The sequence below is a fragment of the Brachyistius frenatus genome, unplaced genomic scaffold (genome assembly GCF_029030835.1).
Source record: "Brachyistius frenatus isolate BFR_SWC_R1_liver_20210118 unplaced genomic scaffold, ASM2903083v1 Contig_26, whole genome shotgun sequence".
NCBI lineage: Eukaryota > Metazoa > Chordata > Actinopteri > Embiotocidae > Brachyistius > Brachyistius frenatus.
Window position 1 is genome coordinate 4605922 of NW_027210625.1, and position 27273 is coordinate 4633194.

Sequence of the window (27273 nt, forward strand, 5' to 3'; positions counted from 1 at the left end):
ACAAATACGTATTAGTCTTGTTAATATCACGTTCATCGTCTCAGTCAAGGTACCTCTGATGTATTTCAAATTACATATTAGTAAAAACCCTCTTTAATCCTCAATAGTAAACATAGGAAAAATAACAACCACAAATTATTATTACGATGGCTCTCGATCAGAGCAATGCAGAGTGATGACGACAGGAGAGAACGCTGCGTCACCACCCCATCTGTTTTCACACGCCATCAAGTTACAGGCAAAAATCATTTCTTTACGCAGTTCGGCTTACATCTGTTCCATAAATGTACTTTCTGGTGGTTTCTCACACATGCAGTCACACACACACACGCACATGCACACACACACACACACACACACACACACACACACACACACACACACACTGCTGTCTCACCATGATCCACTTTCTCACATGCAGAAAATATGTGTTGATTGAGCATGGCTTTAGTTCCTCAGGTGCTTTTATGATATTCACAGAAGCTATGGTGACACCTGTGTTCTACGTAACAGAATATTTTGTGTTGCTCAGAATGAGGCTGTCGAACAACATTAAGAGCAGTTGTGACGTACTGGCTTTGAGGACAGCCTCGTTGACTTCGATCTCTCCGCTGCCTGGCTGCTGGTACTGCAGGTGGGAATAGTAGTGCAGGGGTTCTGGACTCGGGGCGGCGCTGGATAAGTCGTCGGACAAACTCTCTTTGGGACTGTCCGTCCTCCCGTGCGGGACTTTGTGAAATACCGCCAACAGCTGGAAGAGACACACAAAATCAAAACTGTGTCCTAAATATCGTGAAATAGTAAAAACGTGACGTGTACACAATCTGAAATGAACAAGCTTTCCACAAGATAAGCATGGCAGGATAAACAATGAGATTTCTGGCATGAGAACAAGCTGGAAACACGCAGCCAGGTTATATAGCATCTCCACTGTGCCATGATCACAGTGAGGCTTTTATGTGATTTATCTTGCCAGCAGTGGGGATGCAACCTGCTTCATTCTGCCAAGTGTGTAGATGTGTAGATGTGTGTGTGTGTGTGTGTGTGTGTGTGTGTGTGTGTGTGTGTGTGTGTGTGTGTGTGTGTGTGTGTGTGTGTGTGTGTGTGTGTGTGTGTGTGTGTGTGTGAGCAGGATTCACAGCTCATTCACTCTCAACCCTCTTACAGTGCACAACACACCAGCAGATGCCTCTTCAGCAGCACAATAACGTTTTTCTCATGTGAACAAAGGAGGAAAACCTGAGCGCCGATTGCGCAGAGGGCCGGTTCAGAGGAGCTGACACGCTGCGAGGCGAGGCGAGGTGTGTACGTATGAAATTAGCAGTCAAATGAGATCTGACAGGAGAATGAGAAGCTGTCAAACACAATGACACGGGTGCCACAATGAGATGGCGGGAAGAGACGGGGGCGGCCAAATGAACAGGAGATGGAGGGCAGGAGGACGACAAACAATCCTAATTGAGACAGGGACATGATGGCAGATAGAGGAAACTGGAACGTGTGTGTGTGTGTGTGTGTGTGTGTGTGTGTGTGTGTGTGTGTGTGTGTGTGTGTGTGTGTGTGTGTGTGTGTGTGTGTGTGTGTGTGTGTGTGTGTGTGTGTGTGTGTGTGTGTGTGTGTGTGTGTGTTGACTGCGGGCCGTGCCATTGCGGCTACATGGTTTGATAAATGGGCGCGTGGCGGCGTGACGCTCTCATTAGACGGTGCTGGTGGAGGAAATGACCACTTAATGAAAAGCAATAACCGCAATGGAACGAAGGCTGGAAATAAAACAACAGACAAGTTGAGGACGTCAATTAACAACAACAGAGCGTAGATTCTGTGCGTGTGTGTGTGTGTGTGTGTGTGTGTGTGTGTGTGTGTGTGTGTGTGTGTGTGTGTGTGTGTGTGTGTGTGTGTGTGTGTGTGTGTGTGTGTGTGTGTGTGTGTGTGTAAATAGTAAACAGAAGAGGTGGAGAGATATGTATCATCCATCACGCCGTGACGCCGCCTCTCACCTCCCGTGATTCAATATCCTCGTGACACCTGGCCAACGTCATGCAAAGGAGATTCGTCAACTGTAGTCGTGTGTGTGTGTGTGTGTGTGTGTGTGTGTGTGTGTGTGTGTGTGTGTGTGTGTGTGTGTGTGTGTGTGTGTGTGTGTGTGTGTGTGTGTGTGTGTGTGTGTGTGTGTGTGTGTGTGTGTGTGTGCGTTCAAGGGAGCGAGCAGAGTGAAAGAAAAGGAATCGAAGGGCTGGCAGATGCAAAGACGAGAGAAAAAGAGAAGACAGAACGCCAAGAAAACAATCTGATTGCGCCGGTTGATGGATGCTTCTCGAGCTCTTTCTCTCTTCTTTATCTGCTTTCCTCTTTCTCTCCTTATCTCCTTCCCTCCCGAGCTTCCGTCTCTTTCTCCAAAACTCGCTGACAGCATCAATCAAAGAAGTCTCGGAGCGTAATGTGATGTGCATGCACACACACGATTCATTCGTTTTGAACAACAACAACAACTTCTTTTAATGTGTGTGTGTGTGTGTGTGTGTGTGTGTGTGTGTGTGTGTGTGTGTGTGTGTGTGTGTGTGTGTGTGTGTGTGTGTGTGTGTGTGTGTGTGTGTGTGTGTGTGTGTGTGTGTGTGTGTGTGTGTGTGTGTGTGAAGGGGTGATGATGATTTGCTTTTCCAGAGTTTATTTTTCTATGGTTGACACAGGCAGGGAGTGATGCTGATGAAGGCCGCCCTGCTGCTTCCACTCATCACTCAATCAAACATAAAGTATCAACAAAATCAATTGTGTATCGCTTCATTTGGAACAAGTATGGAATAATTGACCTTTTGAGGAGCTGTGTTTGAGGCGCTTTGTAATCCATAACATTTAACTTCGCCCCCATCAAATCAAGCGACATCCACTCAAGAGTCTTTGCATTTACTCCTAGTGTTAAGTATTTTCATTAAAAAAAAAAATAATAATAATCCGAGAGCCATACTTAAAAGATTTGACACACTAAAGGCAGAATTTACCAAACAAACTTATTCTTTAAGTAGGAAATTAAACTGTTATTTGTTAAATGGACCTCAGTTCCTGCAGAACAACATGGAGCCAGTGTAGCTGATAGGTGATGGGTGATGGGTGCTGATGAGGGTCAACCATGAATGTCTGCGCAAGAATGGATGAGAATCTATCCAATAGTTATATCAGATATTTCTAATACAAAGCAGGAAGTTGTCTGACTCAAAAAGACAACAGCATAGTTCCAAGAAAACTGCAAATAACAACAATAATATGTTGAATATGTTTTTGTTATTGTTTGGGTGATCTGAGCCTTTATTTGTGTGAAGTTCCCCCTCATGAATATGGAATAGTTTTGCTTCATAGTCCCACAAAAGCAGTTGTGGGATGATCTGGTAAAGGACGATGTTCGAGCTACGAGCCAGCGTCTTGTTGCAAAACATGCAAAAACATTAATATTGTAAAATGTTGAGAAAGTAAACTTGGGAAAGGCTTAGATTTCACAGTGGTTTGCAATTCAGTCCTTCAAAAACAGCAGTAAAATGCTCTCTTGGAGGACCCCGTGGCCCCGGATGAGGAACAACACCTTGTATGCTTCACAGCGTGTTTACTTTACACGCAGGTTTCTCTCCGTCCTCCCCGACTCTGATTAGTATTCAAGGAAACAAATCGCCTTATTTTTCCCGCTGCGTCCGTGGGGGGGGATATTGATATGGACCTGGGGAGGCTGCATGTCAACTACTGCTGAATAATGTGTCCCCTTTGTCTCATTTCCATAACACACGCGCACACACACACGCGCACACACTGATACCCGTGCCAAATACAAATAGCTGAACCCTTTATATTGTCATGTTATGATCTTCTGTAAATCATGACACACTGTGTATAGCCGACGTGACCAGACTAGCTGGGAAGACTGTGTGTGTGTGTGCGTGTGTGTGTGTGTGTGTGTGTGTGTGTGTGTGTGTGTGTGTGTGTGTTGCTGAGCCAAGGCGATTACCGTGGCATACATGAAAGCCACATACAATACCATGCGTGAAGCATGGGGAGAGATAAACATTGTGTCTGTGTGTATTCTCGTCCACGCGCTCTGCCTCCGGCACACACTTGTAAAATGTTGCATGTACGGCCTACGGCAGGCAAAGCATGCGGGTTTTCAAATTAAAAGAAAGGGAAGCAAACATCCGCCCACATTTAGCCTGTAATACACATGACACATTCTTACTTCATTACCCTTACTGAGATTATATTATCTCATGTGCACAACTTAGGCAAAGTGAAAGTGAAAATGGAAATCAGATCAAGATAAAAACAGGGTTATGATCACACGCATATTCTTAGACTGTCTTCGTGCACGGAAGCGGACTTTGAGTTAAGAACTAGTCAGTATTGAAATGTTTAAAGATGTCTGGTCTATGACTTATTTTTAAAAATCATACTGCCCCAGAAATACACTATCAAGTCACTGTTTAACTACTCAAGTGGCAGCAACCATATCAAAAGCAGGTTTTGTCTCCATGGTAACATCCATATCATTAAAATAGGCCTACTTCCCAGCAGACATTTTGACTTGACATAGTAGGAACATCACAGGTGAAACAGATGTGGTTCAGGAGGCCTGAGGCCCATCAAGTGTCCCGGGAATACCATGACGGTGGACTAACCTGCACAACATCAGGACACAGTTCACACAAATGGAACAAAGTTGACTTGCATGTTGTTATTTGCTTTGACCTCCCTCTAATGGAAGGTCAAAGCAAACAGGATTTATTTACATGGATCAATATGTTTACACATTACTCTAATTATTATCACTGAGATTTCATTCACATAAGCTGTGTGCGGACTCTGATGCATTGAATTCATCAGTGCTGAATGTTTTATTTTTTTATTTTTTTATAGCTGTTGTAAAGAGTATGTTTACATGTTGCAACTCACAGATGGACCAGCTGACTGATTGTAAAAAATGATGTACTTGCTAAGAATTAATAAGCCAGAATACAGCAAGATACACACACACACACACACACACACACACACACACACACACACACACACACACACACACACACACACACACACACACACACACACACACACACACACACACACACACACACACACACACACACACACACACACACACACACACCATAAAAACACAACTGGTTCAGACAATTTGGGGACACAATGTGAAACAAAAAAATTCACAGTGAGAGGATGAACAGTGCCACCTTGCTTTAGTCAGGAGCTACTTTACATAAGCATCACCAACACACACACACACACACACACACACACACACACACACACACACACACACACACACACACACACACACACACACACACACACACACACACACACACACACACACAACTTCACAAACAAACAGACACACTTCCCTATTCCATCCGCTGGTACTAATCAACCCATTTTTCTTCCCCTTTCTCGTAGCTGTCTAGAACTGCTGTGTGTGAATTTGCGTGCTTTCGTGTGTGTGTGTGTGTGTGTGTGTGTGTGTGTGTGTGTGTGTGTGTGTGTGTGTGTGTGTGTGTGTGTGTGTGTGTGTGTGTGTGTGTGTGTGTGTGTGTGTGTGTGGTACCAGTCTATTGAGATGCTTTTGTGCTGTTGTCATTTATCTTACGACTGCCCCCTCTTCTCCTCCGTTTTCTCCCTCACGCGCTATTCTTCATTCTTTCTTTGAACGAGAGATGCATAATTCAGAAGGAACGCGCGGCATCTTGACAGTTGTATGGTAACCCAATCATCTCACACACACGCACACGCACAACCTTTCCTCAATAAAGTAACGGTTTATGAAGACTATTTTAGACATCTGTTTTTTTACCGCTAAAACCTGAATCACAGGGAATAAACCTCCCACTCTCAGTGTCTTGACTTGACTTGACTGCAGGAAATGAAAACCTCACAGTCTAACTTGGTGCACACACTTGTGATCGCACCATAGCTGAAAAGGTTCAAACTGCAGTCTACGGTCAGCCGATGAAACGCAGCATAAAAACAAATACTTCCTCCATATGGTGTTTTTCATTGTCTGAATTTCAGGCAGCTGAGCTGTGAAAATTCCTCAAAGTGGAGGGTTAGTGATAACATCAGCTTCCTCCCTTCCCCGTATGAATTAGATGCCGTTCGACAAAGAGCAGAGCAGCATGCGTAGACAACGGCTTTCTCCACGGTTGTAAAGCGTGATGAATATTGACAGTGCACAGGTACAGAGGGGTGAAGTGTCTCGCCATGAATGAGATGAAATTTGGCTCTCGATATCCATGACATCACTTTTGAAACGCAGTCAATCAGAAACGAGAGATATTTTCTCTTTTTAAATCGCCTAGCAGGTAATCGTAATTAGTGGCAGTCTTGAGTATGAAGAGTGAGGAGTGTGGAGGTATGCAGTTGCCGGCTAAAGAAACTCGGTTACATTAACAACTGGATATCATCAATCTGTCGTGTTCGATTCATTCCAGAAATGAGAAACACAGAAAAATAATATGGAGCTATCAGCTTCAGCTTTAAGGGAAGCAGCTCTGGTGTATTGTGAGAAATGGTGGCTTATGGGTGAAATACCGACTTCTTTCAGAGGCTGAGTATCAAACCTCAGCACATTCATGGTGCCAACCAAAATTTGCCTCCAAAAACTGCTGACTACTGAAAATCATTTTAACCTTTAACTTCCTGATTTAAATTCAGGAAACTATTTTAACATTAGGCAGGTAAGTATTTTTACTCAACAGTGATGCTTTGAGTACATCAACCAAGCACACTGTGTGGCAGTGGAACCAACATCACATTACAACTCCTCATGACAATGTTGATTGTGTTTCGCCATCCGGTGTTGATGTGTGCCAAAGGGTTCAACAATTACAATACGGATAACAATCTGAAGGTCAATGCACGACCGAATAACCCTTCTATCAACATGGCGAGAAGTTGTTTCACTCTGTTTAACACCAGCAAAAAAGATTCAAGATAACAGAACATGCTCTTTGATGAGATGCTGACTGAAGTTGATTGCTCTCAATCCCCAACACTGTTAAACAGGAACAACTGAATGTCAAAACATTGCTATGTTTGGCCCGTAATGCAGAGGATTTCAAAACCACACCATCAAACAACAAATGGTGGGCATCTAAACTAATACAGCTGTGTTTGAAGACGAGGTTTTCCCTTTAACACAGCTGATGCATCGACCCTGTGTAGCACACAGAAGACTGCATGGAAACACAAAGATACACTCATGCACTCACATAAACCAAAAACTAACCCACCTTCAAGAGCACATAGTGCACGCACTCACATGCACACGCACACACATTTTCAGGGCACTGTCGGGGCCATCAGAGGAATGTTTGGCCTGTGTTATTTAAACAAGTAGAAAATTGGTTGTATTACCGGTGAGAGCAGGGCTAATCCTGCCTCTATTCCAGCCTGAATCTATACAGCACACGTACCAGATGTGGGGGGATAGAGGGGCTTGGAGGGGGGCGGGGAGGGTGGGGGTGGGATTACCTCTCAAAAACACATGCACCTGGCTCTGGGCCTGCGCACACACACACCACACACACACACACACACACACACACACACACACACACACACACACACACACACACACACACACACACACACACACAATCAAACACTATCACAGAGAAATTATTGCAGACACAGGCAGTATGTAAGATTAGAGAAGAAATCACAAAAACACAAAGGCGGTCAAAGAGACACACACTGTCTCCCACTCACGAACTGACGCACACACAAGCAAATGCATAATCAAAATTGTCAAGCCTGTGGTAAGAGACTCCTTAAAAATAATGAATCATATGCAGAAACTTCACTACTTGAACCCCTAAATGTTTCTTTATTTCCGTTTGAAGAGTTGCCAGCATTTCCAAATGGCAGCTCGTACTTTCACATTGAACATAATGCCTCTTTGATGCTTCTGACAGACTGATCTAAACACTGACACACCAAAGTAAATTTCTCAGTCTGTTGGTGCATCTGCATTCATGTAAATTTAGTAAACGATGACCCAATTCCCACACGAAGTGTAAAAATAACAAACTGGAAGGCCAGAGCAACAACCCCCCCCCCCCCGTGGTGTGAGAGAGGCCGTGACTCTATTATTGAAGCAGTAGTTTAATGTCGTTCAATATTTTGCAAGATTTTTCTATTTTTGTTCAACCTCTAAATCAAAAACTAAACATTTACTGGAGGAAAAGCATCTTTTAAATCTACTTTCTAACACAACAGACACTATCGTACTGTCAGACTTTACACAAACTATTGTAGTAAATCATCTATGGGATGCAGGTTATATGGTATTTTCCAACTGAACCATTTCAAATATCAGGTGTAAAGTCTTAGTTTTATCAGGCAGAAGAGAAAAACATAGTTGTAATATTTCAAAATAATGGAGCAGACTCGGGGTCATTCAAAGTTTAAGAAGCATAACTAACAAGGTGGAAGTCACAGTATGGTTATACAAATAAAATACATAAGTCATGAGATAAAGGCTAAAAGATCAGGATCATAAAATCTAAATATTAGAGTTGGGATCCTGGTGCTTCCTTCTGGCTAGCATCTGGCACATCCCACCATGTATCTGTGTTTGCATGCTCAAGATCAACGTAGCTCGTACTTTCACATTGAACATAATGTCTCTTTACTGACACAAACACTGACAGCCTTCTTCAAACCTCGTTAACACGACAATGCAACTTTCAGACTTTCAAATATTGTTATTACAGCAATATAACTGCATCAGCTGCACTCAGAGTGAAGAGCAACACTCACCACTCAGCAACACTAATCATTTAAGGAAATGTTCATATTTTGAGCATCAAACATAATAATAATTAGATTTGGCTTTTTTCCATCAATACAATATGTACTTTTTATAACTACTACGTTAATTAATCATTTCACTTTAGGTAGGTTCAGTTATCTGCAGTTTGATGTTTAGAGGAAACTTTTGTTTATGGCATCATATCCAGATATTGCCAATAAAAGGGGGAGATATTACCATGAAACCCGACACCCAAATACAAGACCTGGGCAAAGGTTTAAAAGAAAGACAAATGTCTATATCTGCATTATTAACAGCTTATTGTTTAGGCACACAGCCAAAGAGGTAAAAAGGTTCTTTAAGGCATGGAAAAGAGTTGAGTTATCACTCTCACTCTCTCTCTCTCTCGGTGCGACCATGCAATCACATCTGTCGCATCAGCCTCAGTGATGGAGCACGTGTGGGCCAACGGAGAGTCTACACACCCATAAACAGAAACACACACACACACACACACACACACACACACACACACACACACACACACACACACACACACACACACACACACACACACACACACACACACACACACACACACAAAGTGAGACACCAGCTGAGGTATTGCGGTGCTGGCTATGCATAGTGACAGCCCACATTATTATTTATGCACACTCATAAAGGGAGAGGGTAAACTCTTCATAAATCACACATGCCCGAAAGGCTGGGAGAGAGATGGAGGGATGAGGAGGAGGAGGATGATGAGGAGGCAAGGAGTGGGAGACGAGAGGGGAAACAGGGAGGCAAAAGAGCATGGGATGTGGGTGACAGGGGAGCTCCAGGCCTCGTATTTTTCAGGTCGGCAACACAAATATCAAACCAGCTCGTTCATCATTCCAGAAGTGCAAACACATCAGCGGTGGTTACACCGGTCCTGTTCCGCATCTGTGGACCTGACGCCCTGACACACACACACACACACACACACACACACACACACACACACACACACACACACACACACACACACACACACACATTCACTCGCAAACACGCACTGGATCGAGTGGTCTCCTGGTGCACAGTAAGTCATAACCTCTCTCACATAAATGTGCATAAACACGCACAACTCAAACACACATTCACCCGCATACACAGGAAGAAACAGCACACATGTTCCAGCTCTCTACCCCAAAAGTCAGATCCAGAGTCTAATAATCAGCTTTCTTTTCCCTGTGGCCATCGCAGGGGCAGCTGCTACATCGAAACCTCCCCTCTTCATCCTCCTCCTCCTCCCTCCCTCCCTCCCTGCCTCTCTCCTTCCTCTCGGGATCTGACAGAGAAATAGAAGGAGTGATTAACTCAGAGCTGCGAGGCTGGCGCCCTCTCACCTGTGGCTCTCTCCACCACCGGCTGCTTCTCCCTCCTCCTCCTCCTCCTATTTCCATCTTAGACTTTTATACAATACGTCACCTCTTTCTCTGCCTGTCGCACTCATTTTTGTGCCGGCTCAGCTTTGATGTGATGTTTAGTCAGATTTGAAAAGAAAATCTCTACTTTTGTTCACTAATGGTCATGATATAAATGTTATGCCTGTGATTTTTTATTCCTGGATTCAAAAAAGTACCTAAATATTCTTCCTCCCTGTATTGTTGGAGGTATTTTTCTACTAATATCACTTCTTGGGGGATAAACATTCTGGTTTCCAGCTGAGTTTACTGATATATGAGCTATACATTACTGACATTTGGTACCTGCCGTTGCCATGGAGAGCCAACATCACTCAGCCACTCAGGTGCTCAAGGGAGAAAGAAAAACACATACACTCCTGCAGGGTTTTTTTTCGTACACCCATCAACATACGTGTTCCTACCAACACGCCTTATTAGATAGTTATTGACTCAACATGAAAGCCTGGAGGGGAAAAGTGAGATTTGTGTTCCATTATATGTCTGCAAGCTTCACACCACACATGCTTCCATCCATCAACACACAGCTCCCACTGCACGGTTACCCTTTCACTAACACTGCAAGTAGACATATAGTATATAATGTGTTTACACAAATTTAAATTCGAATAATTTTGTTTGGTGCAAAACCTCTAAGACCGATGTTTTACTGTCTTTATGGCATCCAATATGATCCTGTGGAAAATCCAGTGTATGAATGCACTCGGGGACTGTGCCTTAAGTGCTTTATTTTCAGTGCGATAAATCACTTTGTTTATGTATGAGCAGAAAGCAGATTCATTCTAAATACAAACTCCTCTTATATGACTAAAACCATCACTCCTCCCCCACGTAAGTCCCTCCTGTGTCAGATGTAGGCGGGCTAATAATTCGAGTGGCCTATTCAGACGCATTACCGTCCACAGAGCTCCATTCATTAAGCCAATCAGTTAGATGATGAGCTCGAGAGGCAGGGAAAATGAATGATAAGAATAACAGTGTGTGCGCGTTGTGCATGAAAGTGTGTCTGTGTGTGCAGTACGATAGACACAGATGTGGTTTCAGCTGCGTGATTGCAGCAGGAATCGTTAAATATTTAACCTAAATGAGTTGGATTTGGTATTTGCAAGCATTTATCCTCTGGTTGCTGTGAAAGTACACACTGCTACACACACAACACATTTGCGCGCGCGCACACACGTCCGGGAGTGTGACTTTCTGCTGATTTGAGTTATTAGCAGTTGGAGTGAGCAGAGACTCAGTGAGCGGAGGGAAAACACACCACGATTTCACACACCCTCAGACATCACTCACACACACACACACACACATATACACTAGTCTGGGGCAACGCCATCGAGAAAAACAGATGGCATGAGGCTGGTAAGGTCAGAGAGTAGATTTGCTGTAAACAAGTTGATCTATAATAGATCATTAGCTGGATGTGATTAGCTGCTCTGCAGGCTGCTGTGCCAAAATCACCACTAACTGGTGAAGCTAATACTGACAACAAACACAGCACAAGCTGCAGCTTCGCGACAATATCAAAGTGAATGAATTTGAATGTGTCTGTTTACTTTATGTCACATATCAAGTCAGATTCTCATTTATTCAGGGTAATATGTTCATTTGAAACACGGAGCAGGACACAGGACGCTTCTTCCTCGTCCTCTCCTGCCACACTGGTTACATGCGTGTGTCATCAGGACAGAGAGTCCGACAAGCACTGGGCCTGTGTGGCCCCAGCCGGCTGCCCCCTCAGGTTCCTCCTGCCAGACCACAGCAGGCACAGGAAGGTCAGGATACAGTCTGACCGTCTCGCTCTGTTAGAAGCTAATGGGCGGTGTGATGGCGACACAGAGGGCAACCCAGAATCTGTGTGATTAACAGAGGCAGAGCCAGCACAGAACAAGATCCGAAGGTGTGATGACCGAGCACATTCTCCAGAAGGAAAACAGAAACTGGCCTTATCCTTACTGAATAACGCTCTTTTGCTTCATTGAACTGACAAATCACTTTGGAGAGGTGCCATCATTCAAAGTCAAAAGGTAGAGCAATGGATCGTCTAAAGAAATTAAAATTCCAAAGTGCAACTTTATGAGAAAAATCAACATGCGTGCAGTCAAATGAAAAAGCAGACAGGCACAGCGAGAATTATTTCTCCTTAAGCCTTCATTGAGCTCCCTCATCGTAATTACAATCAAACCAGGTTTGGTGAATGTATGTGTGTGTGTGTGTGTGTGTGTGTGTGTGTGTGTGTGTGTGTGTGTGTGTGTGTGTGTGTGTGTGTGTGTGTGTGTGTGTGTGTGTGTGTGTGTGTGTGTGTGTGTGTGTGTGTGTGTGTGTGTGTGTGTAGGGGGTATTGTTAATTGAATATAATCAGATGAAGAGCTGTTGTGGTGCTCAGATGGGAGGGTTGAATCAAGGTCGAGGCTGATGAGATATGATCAAATCAGCTCAAGTGACCGAATCCCATTGGACAAACCGCCCCCGTCTGATCTGATCTGCAGGCAACGGTCTGTCACAGAGATAATCTAACTTTATTCAATATACTGTATGTTTACTGCATATTTGAATATATTAATACATCCCTGAAGTTCACAAGAAAGGGACAAAGCTGCTGCAGCAACTCATTGTCCCATCCAGTTCAAGAGGCCGGCAGCAAATCCTACATTTATGAAGCTTTGAAAAACGACTGAGCAGCTCTTATTAAAGCACTGAAAAAGCATCCATCTACTATCTAAACCTGCCTTTTAAAATGTAATATTTGAGCACCTGTACAAATAGAGGACAAAGTAATAGTTTTGCAAGTCACGCCTATAAAGTCTCGTTCCACACAGCTGAAATCAAAGGAGTCAAAGTCAAAGTTGAGCTGCGGATAAAAGAGAACATTCACAGAAAACGGACAGATGCTATTTAGAAATAATAAATGATTTCACATAATGAGAATACTGCAGCCAAAACTAAAAAAAAAAAAAAAAAAGCAATTTGCAATTTAGTTTGAGACAATGGAATTTAAAATGCCCAACATGTCTGGAGCCCTCAGGCTTCAACCATGATGGCAACCTTAAGAAATAAATGTCCATTTAGAAAACAAAAAAGGGCAAGAGTAAAATCAATTAAGTAGACAACAGAAAGAACATAATGACTACAGAAGAGCTGCAACTGATGTATTTTATACAGCGGGCATGTTCAGGGCATGTGATTTTCCTGATAAATATTCAAAGGTGTGAGACAGAGACTCCATCCTCGCAGGTAAGGATGTATGGAACATGATTAGAATGTGGAGGTACGATTGATTATGATTAGGCTGGCATGCGTGTGACATTTTCTAATCAGCGCACTTGAACCTGGTGCTCCCGTTCATCACCGGCCATTCAGACAGTGTGCAGAGTTATGTGACTATTCAGATGCCAATCAAATGCGGCTCGCCGTGGCGATGAATAAGGGGAGAGGAGGTGAGGGAGCGAGATGTCACGGAGCGTCAAAGACTAATCAGCACGTCTGCGCCTCGCAATCACGTCCCATTCACTAAACTTTTTCTCCAGTGCGTTAGCACATTTTAAGTAATGCCTTATTGTCGCCTGTCAGAGGGGCTGACATCTGATATGTCATAAATGACTTGAGGCAAATCTCCCGACATAATTTACAAGAGAGCTCTCTTGGAGCTGGCGGAAATAAAAACTGCAGCAACATTATTTAATTTTATTGTGAGATCTGAAACTCGAGTGGGCTTCAACAAATCCCTTCAAATAATTGCTATGCACACTGGATTGTTTTTATGCCAAGGCCTACAAAACGCTCCTGTAGCTTGAATTATTTGCTTGTCTGTAGTGTTTGTATCTTTGAGGCTGTTGAATTAATTTCCTTCAAGTGACGTAACTTGAAATAATTACTCATGAAAGTTATTACTCCTCCCTGCTCTGTGCGCTATGGCAACAGTCCCTGAACTCTTTCATTTCCCCTCAGAACACATCTGTTCAATTTACAAAATCAAATGTATAAATCTTTCCTTACATGGTGCCCAATTTAATGAGGTCATTTTTCAGAGGTGTCATTTCGTCTGTGATATATGTTTCGTATATGAGAAACTGTCATGACCACAAACCTACTTAAAATATCGTAACACATTTCCATGTGACTGAGTCATTTTTGCAGCATGGCATGCTCCGCTGTGACATATACGCGGAGAACATGAACGATGGGAAACGCCCTCGTAATCAAGCGGTTGACATTTCAGAGGGAGATCAGCTGGGACGTGCAACCTCACATTTACATTTCAGCAACCAGAGAGATGAGTACAGGAGGTTCATGGACGCCTTGTAGGCGCAGTGATTAAAAAGGGCTAATTAAAGATAGATGAAGGAAATCATTAAATTTTTTTTATTTTTATTAAATTTCCCATGAAATTAGATTTTTCATTTGCTTGAATGGGATGGGTCTTTTTTTTATTTTTTATTTTTTATGTGTCTTTCCCCTCGAAAACAAGTTCTGTGTAGATTAATGTGTACAGTATGTGCATGCACATGGAATGAGGAGTGACAGTCCACTTATGAGGAGACGATATGCTCCCTGAGTTTAATTCCCATTTTGGAGGAGATTGGCGTGACAAGAGAGGACACTCATACATGGCCAACATTCAAATTTCAGATGTGGATGAAGTAGAGGCGTGATGGGAGATGGCTTTATAATGAAGCAGCATCTGTATAAAGTTTCATGTGTGCAGCATCTGAGCCAAGTATCTCACCAACGAGCACCGGAAACAGCAGCAGTCAGGTATGTATATGTACAGGAGGGATCACCAAGTGAAATCTTGTCTATAACTTATATGCTAATAACATGCTGCCACCTGACAGCCTGCCTGACAGCTCCTGTGTTCCACAGAGACGTATGGGCGTATTGGCCGCAACTAATGCAGGAGCCCAAAGAACTGTGAATAGAGGAGAGTGACGGTTCTGGTCGCAGTAAATGGGTGAATGTGTAGAGGTACAATAAAGCACTACATCTGCTAATAACTGCTTTCACCCGGAGCGAGACAGAGGATACGGAGGCATGAGGGAAAATGGAGAGGAAGAGGAAGAGGAAACTTTCAATCTCATCAAAGTATTGAGTCAGATTGTATATTTTGGGTTTTATATGATAAGAAAATGTGGAATTTACCATTTTGGAAGAATCAATAACAAATGATACCAGTCATGTACATCCTGAATTGCCAATGATGGTTGACAACTATTCACAAATCTTATGGTCACATACAAGCTCACTCCACGTGTGAGTGGAAAACTACATGGCTGAAAAAGACACATAAATGCACTGAAGGCTAACTAGTCTCTAAACGACAGTGATTTGGTCATAACAGCCCGACCAAAGAGAAAAAGATCAAATATGAGTGACTCCTCTTCACTATGAACAAAGTAGTGGGGTAATCTGAGGTCAATGACTTCAACCACCATCCTTCCAACTGTCATCTGAGAGCTGCAGGGCGCACAGACACATCCTACACACTCACAGTAAAAGGGCCAAAGAGAAGCGGACTATAATGGAGTGAACTGTGACCTGCAGTGGTCTCTTTATACTGTGGTCTTTTGTGTCTGGGAGTGTGCGCTGTGTATATGCGGTCACACCTCAGCCAACACCCCATGGCCTTCTCCACATTCATCGGATTGATATTAATATTCATGAAGATGGCTGGTGGCCGGTGTCTCGAGATGGGGGGCTAATGAACAGAGTGTGTATGCATGTTGGTGTGTGTGTGTGTGTGTGTGTGTGTGTGTGTGTGTGTGTGTGTGTGTGTGTGTGTGTGTGTGTGTGTGTGTGTGTGTGTGTGTGTGTGTCTGCATGCCACAGATGCGGGGGGCAGAACTGTAATCAAATCACAGCCGCCCCTCATCTCCGCCCTCATCAACCACCAGTGGCGCTCCTTCCACACACGCTACTGCTAACATAATATGCTACATATTTCCCTGCGGCTTGGCACAGACAATGGACGTGGGTGTGTGTGTGTGTGTGTGTGTGTGTGTGTGTGTGTGTGTGTGTGTGTGTGTGTGTGTGTGTGTGTGTGTGTGTGTGTGTGTGTGTGTGTGTGTGTGTGTGTGTGTGTGTGTGTGTGTGTGTGTGTGTGTGTGTGGCTGTTTGCTTGAGTGTGCGTGTTGAATAATAGTCGGGGGCTGGTCCAGATAAAGAGGTCTGGACTCGTGGCTAAGCTAAGCACCAGGCGTACAAATAGCCAGCCATTATCTCTCATTAGCATCCGCGGCTAACACGGGGCCCACGCTGGGCGGTGGAGGGCCCTCACAATGGGACCACTCCGGTATGATTGATGGCGAAACAGCGTTGGCCACAATAACGGGACAAAAAAGAAAAGCACTAAAGATCGAATCCGCCGGCTGCGACGAGGTAATAAAAATGTAGACAAACAAAAGGAAGTCAGACTAATCAAGAATGCCAGGCACAGCTCATTAATCTATAAGAGCCGACACTGTTTGGAAGCCCGGAGATAAGTCAGATGACTGGCACGTTGTGAGGATCACGCACGCTCGTCCTATTCCGCCTGGTATCTTTTCATCAGCAGCAAAAACAAAAGCATAAAATGAGAAGTGAAGATGAAAGGGGGGGGAGGGCGTTTTGAGAATTGGGTGAAAGCCGAGAGAGTAAGGAAACAAAGGTAAATAGGACAGTTCCTGCTTGGTGCAGGTTCTACTGCAGCGTTCGCTCAGCGTGGCCCGCCATCACAAAACACCCACCGCAGCTCGAGGAGGAGAGCCGACATCAGGTTAACTTGTCGGGGGGAGAATTTGATCAAATGCCAGAGTGAGATTTGAATTATAACACTTCATCAACGCTCAGAGAGAGAGAGAGAGAGAGAGAGAGAAAAAAAAGCAGGTTTAGGTTGGAAAATGATTCATTAAAATCTATGACTCATCCCTCTGTGCACAAACAAGATGGAGATCTCATGATTATAATTCCATCATCCCAGAAAATGAAGCCTCTGTTCTCTGTTATTGCAAAAAGCAGTTTTTCCTCCAATTGAAGATTCTCACTGAGTTTACACATCTATTATTTAGCTCTGTCCCCTTTTTCACAAAGAGTGTTTTGCCAAACTTGCAGTCCTACATGCACGCGCGCGCGCGCACACACACACACACTACTGTTCGTGCATCTTAAAACACCAATTGTAATTGCGTGGTACAGGCTTGGCTGAATATTTCATTTCCATTTCATTTGGCCTTCTTGCTGAGTAAGTGTTGGTAATTTATCATTTATCTGGACCCGGGGCTTATGAATATGGATTTTGGGCAGTTTATTAGCACATCTTAGGAATGCATTATGGGAAATTAGCAAGGGGAATGAAATTTGCTCTTCACAGGAATTGGGCCACTGTCTGTGTGTGTGTGTGTGTGTGTGTGTGTGTGTGTGTGTGTGTGTGTGTGTGTGTGTGTGTGTGTGTGTGTGTGTGTGTGTGTGTGTGTGTGTGTGTGTGTGTGTGTGTGTGTGTGTGTGTGTGTGTGTGTGTTAATACCCATCTTTTATGAAGTTGGTGTTCTGGAGAACTTCCCTCTGCACATGGCTGATGCCCTTTCAGTACAATTGAACAAGACAACTAAATCTAAATCAACGCAGCACAGTGACCCCTCCTCCTGCTGTGCTTTCTGAGCCACTGACGGAGAGAAGAGGAAAGCTATGCAAGTCGTGTAAGGAGTGAGTTAAGATGCAATCAAACCCCGCAGCAGAAAAACTAATTCTCTCATATTTGGTTGGTTTGGAGTGCTAATAGACAGTGACAAGAAAACCAAGGTTTAGATTCACAAACACCTTGTTTATTGGACATCCTGTCATCCTGCCAGGCTGGAGACTTTAGTAGGGAGTCCAAACAAATCCTCTACAAGACTCTAAGCATGGCTGAGAATGACAGACTCTGCTGTAATTTACTGTCTCTCAACCCAGGCGAGAACAATCAAGACGCAGCTAACTACCAGCACAACAGCTCGTTTTGTTATGCTAAGCTGTCCAACTGTGAGGAGGGCTGTCTGTCAGGTGTCAACAAGGCTATGTGCAGGGTGGATAAGGGGGAGAGGACAAAACTGTATAAGCTTAGATAAACCAAATCCAAAGATATAACTAATCATTCATTTACTGAGGTATAATACTTGAATTAAAGAAATAAACCTCCTCACCTTGTCTCTGTCTTCCACCAGATCATTCAGCAGGTCGTCCTTGTCCAGGATGCCTCCTTCAGGGTACTCCAAGTGGTGGGTCATCACTGCACTGTCCCCGTGTTTCTGAAATAGCCCAGATTATTATGAATTATCCTTCAAATCCCTGAGAACAATGAATTATTAGACCTATTATTAGACAAACAACCACAAGTTTGACCAGCCAATCGGCTCACAGTTTAGTTCTGATGTCCCGAATCTTTAACTGGTCCAGACTGTGATTAATTAGAAAGAGCAAGGAAATCAATGTGTCAAACAAAAACACACATATTGATCAGAATCCTCGTTCTTTGCAAATTAATTATACTGACTTTAACAGGGATCAAAATATGCCATAAATGTTTACAGAAACATAAAATGTCAGGATGTCCTGAAGCTCTAATTAGTCACCATTGTGTGCACAAACCCAGCTACTATCATTTATGCACAAGAAACGATAGCTATATTTAACACACAATGCTTACAATAACTGTCATACAAGCAACGGCCAAAATAAATAAAGTATCTCTGTTGGATGTACAGTAACAATGTGCACCCTGACAATCACCATTTACTACAGATTCCCTTCCAAAGTAATGAAGAAATATGGCAGAATTTTCCCCTGAGGTTTATTATTCCAGCCCATTTACCGTTTGTTATGATTTACAATATTTTGAAGGCTGTTCATAAGGATTTTTGTGACATTATATAAACGTTAAGTATATAAAATTGTTGCCAAATTCTTTATACAAAGCTTTTAGTCGAGAGAATATAAAATAATACACAGTTAAACAGGATTCCCTCATCCGAGGATATGACTGGTAAAAATAGCTCAGATGTGACACAACGCTGACAGTCAGTCAACATAATCATCACACGTACTGTAATCCTCGACAGAGCAGCAGGTTTTCCTGTTTGTTGGACAGGTAAAGTAGGAACAGGTGACCTCCATCACACTGTACAGGCACAACACCAGAGGAATGTGTGTGTGAGGTGGGGGAGGACAGAGACTTTTCCAGTTTTGCCGCTCAGCGGGGAGCGGTGGGTGAATTCCAGGCCGGTTTCACTATCGCCAGGAAGAGGTCAGAGATGAACACACACACACATCCACAGGAACTACATACAGCTGGCACTCCAGTCGCTGACAAAGACAACAAGGACTTTTGACTGAGCCACAATCTGAAATCTGTGTGCTTTTTGGAAAATTAAATCAACAGAGAAGTATGTGAACAATGGCGTCTTCCCCTTTTTGTGACCCGGTATACACGCACGGTCTGGTGCGGTGCTGCTGTGCAGGTCAATTGCATCTGCTGACAATTTAGGATGAGCCCTGGGATAAATTGCGTAAATTGTAAACACAAAGTCAAACAGAAATCCAACTTGCTGGACGGGTTAAACTTAGCCTTGTTGAATAAATATTTGCGGTTTGTTTCCCACATTTCTATTAGAAGTAACTCGTAGACGAAGAAAAATACATCTTTGACAAGCCTTATCATTGCTAACAATGTGTACAGTAGAAAATGGCCCATTAGGAACTGCCCATACCAATAACCAATCTGTCCGAAGCAACACAAGACTACATTACCGGCTAAATTACCGGCTATAGGCAAGAAGCCTCGGAGGCTGAAATGAGTTTGGCTGAGACCCAGAGAGCAGTTTCTGCTGTCTCACTGAGCTCCCGTTGTGAATGGGCTAGTTCTTGCTCGGCTGCATCCGAATGTGAATTACGGGCGCGAAAAAAAGAAAAAGAGGGTGTCTGTCTTTGACAATGGGCCAAGTCCATTCTCTTAAAACAAATGGTTTGGAGAGGCTGGGATTTCAATCACAGGAATAAAGGCAGAACCTCCCTTTCTTCACAAGTGACAACAATACCAGTGGCAGACCTGTGAGATGGAGCAAGAAGAGTTTGCAACTACGGAATTCCTTGCAGGTTGCACACAATGTTATGACTGTGTTATGCAAACTTACACACAATGCAAATATCTCGATGTCAGAGCATCCTCACTGGAAAAAAACGTTACTGCAGCATAACAATTGGGAGTAAGGCTCTGAATCTTCTTTATTAGAATTCAGTAAAGTTATGTGGATGGAACAAAAACTTGACTGAGGGCACAGTGCAGCTCCCACACGGTATACAGCTCACATAAAGTACACTTGTCTAGTAGTTTATCTTCAAAAAGGCAAGCGTGTGGGTGTATTTTGGATGCAACAGCAGAATAATTAACTTCGAAAGACAATCCTTCCAATCTCGTCGCCAACAGACTAACATTAGAGCAGCGAGCTTCAGCAACAGCGAAGGACTCGACCCACAAACACACTGCAGCAATTTACACAACGAAGAAGACAAGCTGGTTCACAGTGTGTTTGGTTTCTAACGCATTTTGGATAATGATGTCTTTCTGCATTACTAAAAGGTGCAGCAGAGAGGCTGCTCTCCTCTGCTGGAGATGTGACATTAACAAGTACTTGGCTTTCTGTTTTGCATCTTACATCAGCGCACGCACACAAACTAAAATCCATTTAACCAGAAGTGTAGCTCAGTTAAACACACTTTTTATTTCATTATTCTTACACTGTGAAGATGACTCCAAAATTGTAAATAAACAGCACACACTCATAGCTTCAACATATAGGCTACAAGTCTTGAACTCATGACTCCTAAAATTGTAATGTGCAACAGAGCAAGCTGACCTGACTTAAAACTGACAAATGAATGCTAAAAAGTGACGTCGTTGTACAGTGCGGAAACAAGAAATATAGATGCTTTTAAAATTTAGAAATCCTGTGCATATTGATCATTTTCAAATGTTTCTTATAGAAGCAGTACATGTGAGATGGAGACACAGAAACTGGCTGTGCACAGCTGGAGCAAAGACGTCAGCACCGAGCATTGACACCTCGCCAGAAAAGCCGGTCCGACCTGAATGGCTGCCGGCATTCTTCTGCCTCTCACTGACAACACTGTTTATGTGAAGTATGTATGTGTGTGTGTGTGTGTGTGTGTGTGTGTGTGTGTGTGTGTGTGTGTGTGTGTGTGTGTGTGTGTGTGTGTGTGTGTGTGTGTGTGTGTGTGTGTGTGTGTGTGTGTGTGCGTAACATGGCAGCAGCAAAGGAGGGAAGGACAGTAATTGGCTCTTTTGGGATGACATCACTTCCCCAGCATGAACACATACGCACACACACACACACACACACACCTTAATGAAATGAGAGGCATCCAAGTGGTTTTCAGGCAAAGGACTAATTCACATCACTGGATTAGAGCGCGAGAATGCCCGAGTGTTAATGAGCACCACCTCAGCGAGCCGAGCTTTAGCACGCCTGGCATCCTCGCAGCCTTTTTCCTCACGAGGCCTTAAGAAACACACACTCCTCCCTTTCTACCTGGTGATGAAAAGGGATGAATGCATGACTCTTCAGAGGGAAAGTAATCTGTAGGAAGGAAAGAGGGCAATAAAAAGAAGTTCTTCTGAAGTCCCTCATTGTCAATCCCCGATAATTCCACCTCAGTCTTCCCGTGAAATAAATAACAAAAGGAGTTGGGAGCCAGTCAGTCAGCAGCAGACGAGAATCACCGTGACAGTTAAAAGAGTAAATTCCCTGCAAATTACACCATTAAGTCCCCTATCATTTAAAGCAATATCTTTCCTTCTCCCTCCCTCTCCACACTCTGCTGAGCAAACACGGCACCACTCGAGAACAGTGAAGCGCTGGGGCGATTAGTGAAGCTAAATTCAGTGAGGCTGCAGCGGTGGCAGTGGTGGTGGGGATGGTGGAGGTGGAGATGGTGGTGGTGGGGGTGTTGGGAGTGGGGGTGGGGTGCTATTTCACACTTTGATCCTCGGAAGAATGAGTAATTACAAAGCTGCGGGAGCAGAGTGTGGATTTAGCTGTGACAAAAAGATGAAATTCCTGAATGAACATGTCGATGAGGAGCTGTCGTCAAGTCCTACCCATCGATGCTAGCGAGAGGACGAGAGACGAAAGCTGTGAAGACCTTCCTCTCTGAAGGTAGAGGACAACCAGAGATGGAGAAAACACCTACACTCAATTGTAATCAGGGGCCAAATTAACAGAAATACATGTATAGATACTGTAAACTCTCTCTCTCTCTCTATACAGAAATACATACATACATTTACATATACATATACAAACTCTATGTATCAGGTCGGGTAGCATTTCGATGAGAAACAGACAAAGAGTCACATCTATTTTTTAACGTCACGATGTTTGGGAAGCCAAAATTTAAAGCCACATTCCACCAGCCGCCTGTCGTGCTGCAACGGCTTTCATCTAAAGACAAAACTCCACAGTTGTGTTTGTATTGGGGGATTATTTGCCTTCAGGGATCAGTAACTCAAAATGAATCTCCAATCCACGACTTCGGCAGTTTGATGAATGAAGACACTTAAATCCAAAGTCACAAACAACCCTGAGGAAGAGAAACCAGCAGGTTTGAACACTTCAATTAAACTTTAAAAAAAAATGCATGTAGCATAGCTGAGCCCTGACGCACACGGGACAACTGCTGTCCCTCCTACATACATGAGAAGCAGGGCAAAGGGCTTCCAGTTTGTTTGGTGAGCTGTCAATGCAGAGACCGCATAGGGGATGTAATCTGAACCAGCACAAACAGACCGTGAGACAGAGAGACAGAAACAGTACCTGGCTGTTGCCCCTGAGAATTCACGGCAGTCAGAGTCTACATGCTGGTCCCCGCGGCGATGGGGGACAGTCCATCCCAGGACAGTAATCCAGACAAACCGAGGGCAGTCGGGCGTTGTTAGGACTCTTCACGTCATCACAGACAACAAAGTTCATATTTAAGCAAAAAGTGTTTGTCGGTTCAAGTGTCTGAAATGTGAGAATTCGCTGCTCTCAGCGTTTTATACTGTCAATCAGACAAAACATGTTATTTCGAACGTCCTTTGGGGAAATTGTGATGAGCCGATACACTATTTGTCAAAATATTTAATCAGAAACGACAGTCCAACTTACATAAGTGGGCAATAATTACAAATTAAGGTTTGTTGCTTTTGGAGTAGTTATATACATGACAGATGGAGCTACATAATATTTCCTTTATTTTTCTAAAAGTTATACATCCTCACACCTTAGGTGCAAATCTTTACACGACTCCCACAATCCTCTCCTTCTACGTTTGACGCCATTGCAGCAGTAATTGAAAATGTGTGGAAACTATCAGCATCCTGATCATGTGCCCGCTCATATTCTACAAATCACACTGTATAATGAGCAGTGATTTTCTATAGTTACAGGCTTTGTCGGTTAACATAACTGTTATCTCGACGACTGCGATGAAAGCAGCCGCACACGTACGGAGACGCAGCTGACATCACATTAAAATAAACTGCTAATTAGGAAGGTCTACACGCAGTGAGACTGTGCACAAGCCTGTTTGGCCTGCTCATAAACACACTCACTGCTTGTGATTAAACCCAGGTTTTTGACACTGTCCCTGCTGTCAGCGGTGAGGCCGGCGAGTGGAGAAATGCGCGGTTAATGTGGGCGCTAAGTGGTTTCTGCTGGCAGGACCGGCCGGCTCGTCTGGTCAGATCTACCTCGGCCCTCTCTGGCAGCTACGGAGCGGGACTGTCCTCGCGATGATCTGCCTCTATTACGAGAGGACTGCCGAGTCAGTGTCTAGCAGCGGCTCGTAATTAACATGCTTGGTGAAAAGCAATCAAGGCCCGGGTGGATTCTAATCACCACGCTCGCACTCGGCCCGCTGCAGCTTGTGCAGTGCAGCGTGTCTCGCCGAGAATCAACAGGGACAGCCAGGCAGAGGGGGCGAGGCTGTGACTGTCAGTGAAGCAGAGACGAGACAGCTCAGGGGACACTGAGTGAGATGAGCTCCTCTGTGTGTGTGTGTGTGTGCGGCCACCTGGATGTTTGTGTATGCTCCCTTCACTGTGGGGAAGCAATCCATCGAGGCATCCAGCCACGCAATCGGTCCCTCCACCCCTGCTTCCGCGGCTTCTCGCATCCCCACGAGGCAGCCTCTCGCTTCACCTATAGGGGCAGGGTGTGTGGGCAGGCTGAGGAGGGGGATGGTGTGTGTGTGTGTGTGTGTGTGTGTGTGTGTGGGGTGGGGGGTCTACCCAGCCGATAAGACCGCAGCCTGTCACCAATCCTAATCCCCAATCACTCACAGGACAAAGCCTCCTGTCCACCACGCACCTCCCCGACTGCGGCCACATTGAGGACATCACACAGTAAACTTCCACCTGCCCGCTGAGATACCAGCACTGGAACAGGGAGCTATTGTACAGGTAGACAGCCGGGGCTGCAGCCAGCACCGCTCGCATCCTCCCAGAGACGAAACACACGTGAGCGCGCTATCACGCTGGGACAGCAAGCACATAAGCTGCTGATTAATAAAAAGGTCAGTTCGGCAGAATGATTAATGTTCAAGTGATTGCAACATCAGGGAGCAGAAAGCTGGGGGTTCGTGTCTTTGTGTGTGCACGAACGTATTTGGAAAGTGTCAGTGAGGCATTCACAAAAACACACTAGAAAACAACAAGTATTAAGCATTAGTTTGTTAGCAATCGGGTCAGTACACACATTATTAATAAGTAGTACTTGTTTAAATTCGCCAACAGACCTGAGGTTCCCCTGAATCCTACGACAGCAGTATTTGACCCTGCAGGACAGCTCAACAAGCTGTGGGTGTGATCTTCTCTGATCCTGCTCACCTGAAATGTTTACTATGCTTACGGTTGCACTGATAGACCCAGTAATTATGAGACAAAATCACAATCACACATTTTTCTGTAAAAGAGACAAATTACTCACTTGTGAACAAAATCTTCTGCCAAATGACGGCTGTAGGATTGTCCCAAAAGCATTTGACGACCAAAACGCCAAACTGGATAAAATGGCAGCTCACTACTTGGCCAAAAGCAGGGCTGAGCAATAAATCTGTATGTGATCGTATCATGATATCAAACTAGATATAATTTCAGATTTTGGATGTCGTAACATTGTAAAATGGCATCATTGTTGTCTTTTCCTGGTTGTAGGCTGAATTGCAGTACAGTGATGTAATTTTCTGAGCTTACCAGACTGTTCTTGCTCTTCTATTTTTTTTTTTTTTTGTCATTATATCCACATTACTGATCTCTTTATGGATATTTTGTGAAAGAACCAACTGTCATCACTGAAATATCATTGCAATATCAGTATTGAGATATTTGGTAAAAGAAAAAAGGCCTTGTCAAAAGACACGTAATGTTTATTTTTCCATCTTTGAAGGATCTATTTCTTTGTGAGGCATTATTTCTTAGAAAGATGTTGTGAATGAGTTTGGCAGAGACGTTTTATAGTTTCAAAACAAAGCACATAAGTTTGTTGATGGTGTTTTTGTATTTGCTAACTACACTGCCTTTTTAAACAGCGGGGTGTTTATGAAACATATTGTTTATTTGTTATGTTCTGACAGGAAATTATCTCTGGACTATCTTGACTGCTCAGCAAATGTTTTACATCGTTTGTTTAAATCTTTAAAAAAATAAAAAAATAAATAAATAAAAAAGCCTGACTGGGACATGCTGTTCGTGCTCCTGCTGGTAAGAAAAAAGTTAATAACCTCACAATGTTTTACAAACCATTTACAACCTTTTTATGAATGAGAAGTTTAATAGAGCAGTAGTAGTATCTATACTTAAGTAACAGGTCCTTTCCTGTTTAATTTAAGATAGAAATAAGTTATGTGAATCATACTACTAAAGAAAAATGTCACGTGACCCACACCTCAGCCAAATTGCGAGAGCTCGCGCTTACACAACGTTAGGGGGGAAAGGTGGAAAGGTGAAACTACCGTGTTACGCGCGCACAATAAAGTTACAATGGTGTAATGGGGAAAGGAAAGTTGGAAAGGATACGTTTTTAAGAGTGTTTACCTGCTCCAAAATCCTGCGGTACCTCCGCGTGGCTTGGTCGACTAAGTCCCGGACCGTCCATCCAGCTTTGCAGGGAACCACCACGGTGGTGTCCCCAAAAGTTACCGTAACTTTCATACCGTCCGCGAGTTCAAGCGGGTTTTTGGGGGGTTTTTTGGGTTTTTTTTCAAATAGTTTGGAAAAATAATACAATTTCGGGAAGTTTCTCGCCGCCGAGCAGCTTCCCTCGGTCGGAGAAAAGTGGCACCTGCCCGTCGAAACTGGAGCAACAGGTGTGTTGCGAACAATCTGCGGTCGCAGGTCCGGGGACGAAATCACAAATCCTCCGAGGACATGTTGGTGTCCAGCCAAACCGTCGTAAGAAATTGGAGAAACCCGGTAATTACGGTCGCGGAGTGCGAGTTTCAGTCATGTTGAGCTGTCCGCTGTTACACCCAAACAAAACAAACCGAGACAGGAACCCGGAAGAAATCTCGGCGACTCTGGCACTCCAGGAAATCATGTTCCCACCGTCGCTCTCCAGGCTGGTACCTGTTCATGTTTCGTGTATGTTTCATGCAGCATTATTCACGTCAAATACAAATTCTCAACAATCATTATCCAAGAAGACACTTTTCATTTTATCTTTTTTTTTTTTTTTTATTTCATTTTATTTGATGTAAAAGAGACAGAAGTAGCAAGCAAAGACCAAATTGGAAAAAATACATAAATAAACATTTTGTGCGTTTCCATACTCTTGTAAACTATTTCAAAAGATGGACAGACAGACTATGAAGGAAGCTGTCTTCATGTACCTGCAGAGAAATATATTAGTTGAACTCCCTCCCAACTCTAATTCCCCTACACACACACACACACACACACACACACACACACACACACACACACACACACACACACACACA

At 43.8% G+C, this 27273-nt stretch overlaps 1 protein-coding gene across 2 annotated transcripts in view; it reads right to left on the reverse strand.

The window, feature by feature from the left end:
- The window catches only part of pard3ba (par-3 family cell polarity regulator beta a), a 133322-nt gene extending 106507 nt beyond the window's left edge, over positions 1-26815 (reverse strand). For both annotated transcript variants that reach the window (XM_069698408.1, XM_069698407.1), the window contains exons 1-3: positions 26369-26815; positions 18423-18527; positions 574-751 (exon numbers count right to left, since the gene is read on the reverse strand). In XM_069698408.1, coding sequence (XP_069554509.1) covers positions 574-751; positions 18423-18527; positions 26369-26485 — 400 coding nt within the window. In that variant the 5' untranslated portion in view covers positions 26486-26815. The remainder of the gene's footprint in view (positions 1-573; positions 752-18422; positions 18528-26368) is intronic.
- Between the last annotated feature and the right edge of the window lie 458 nt (positions 26816-27273).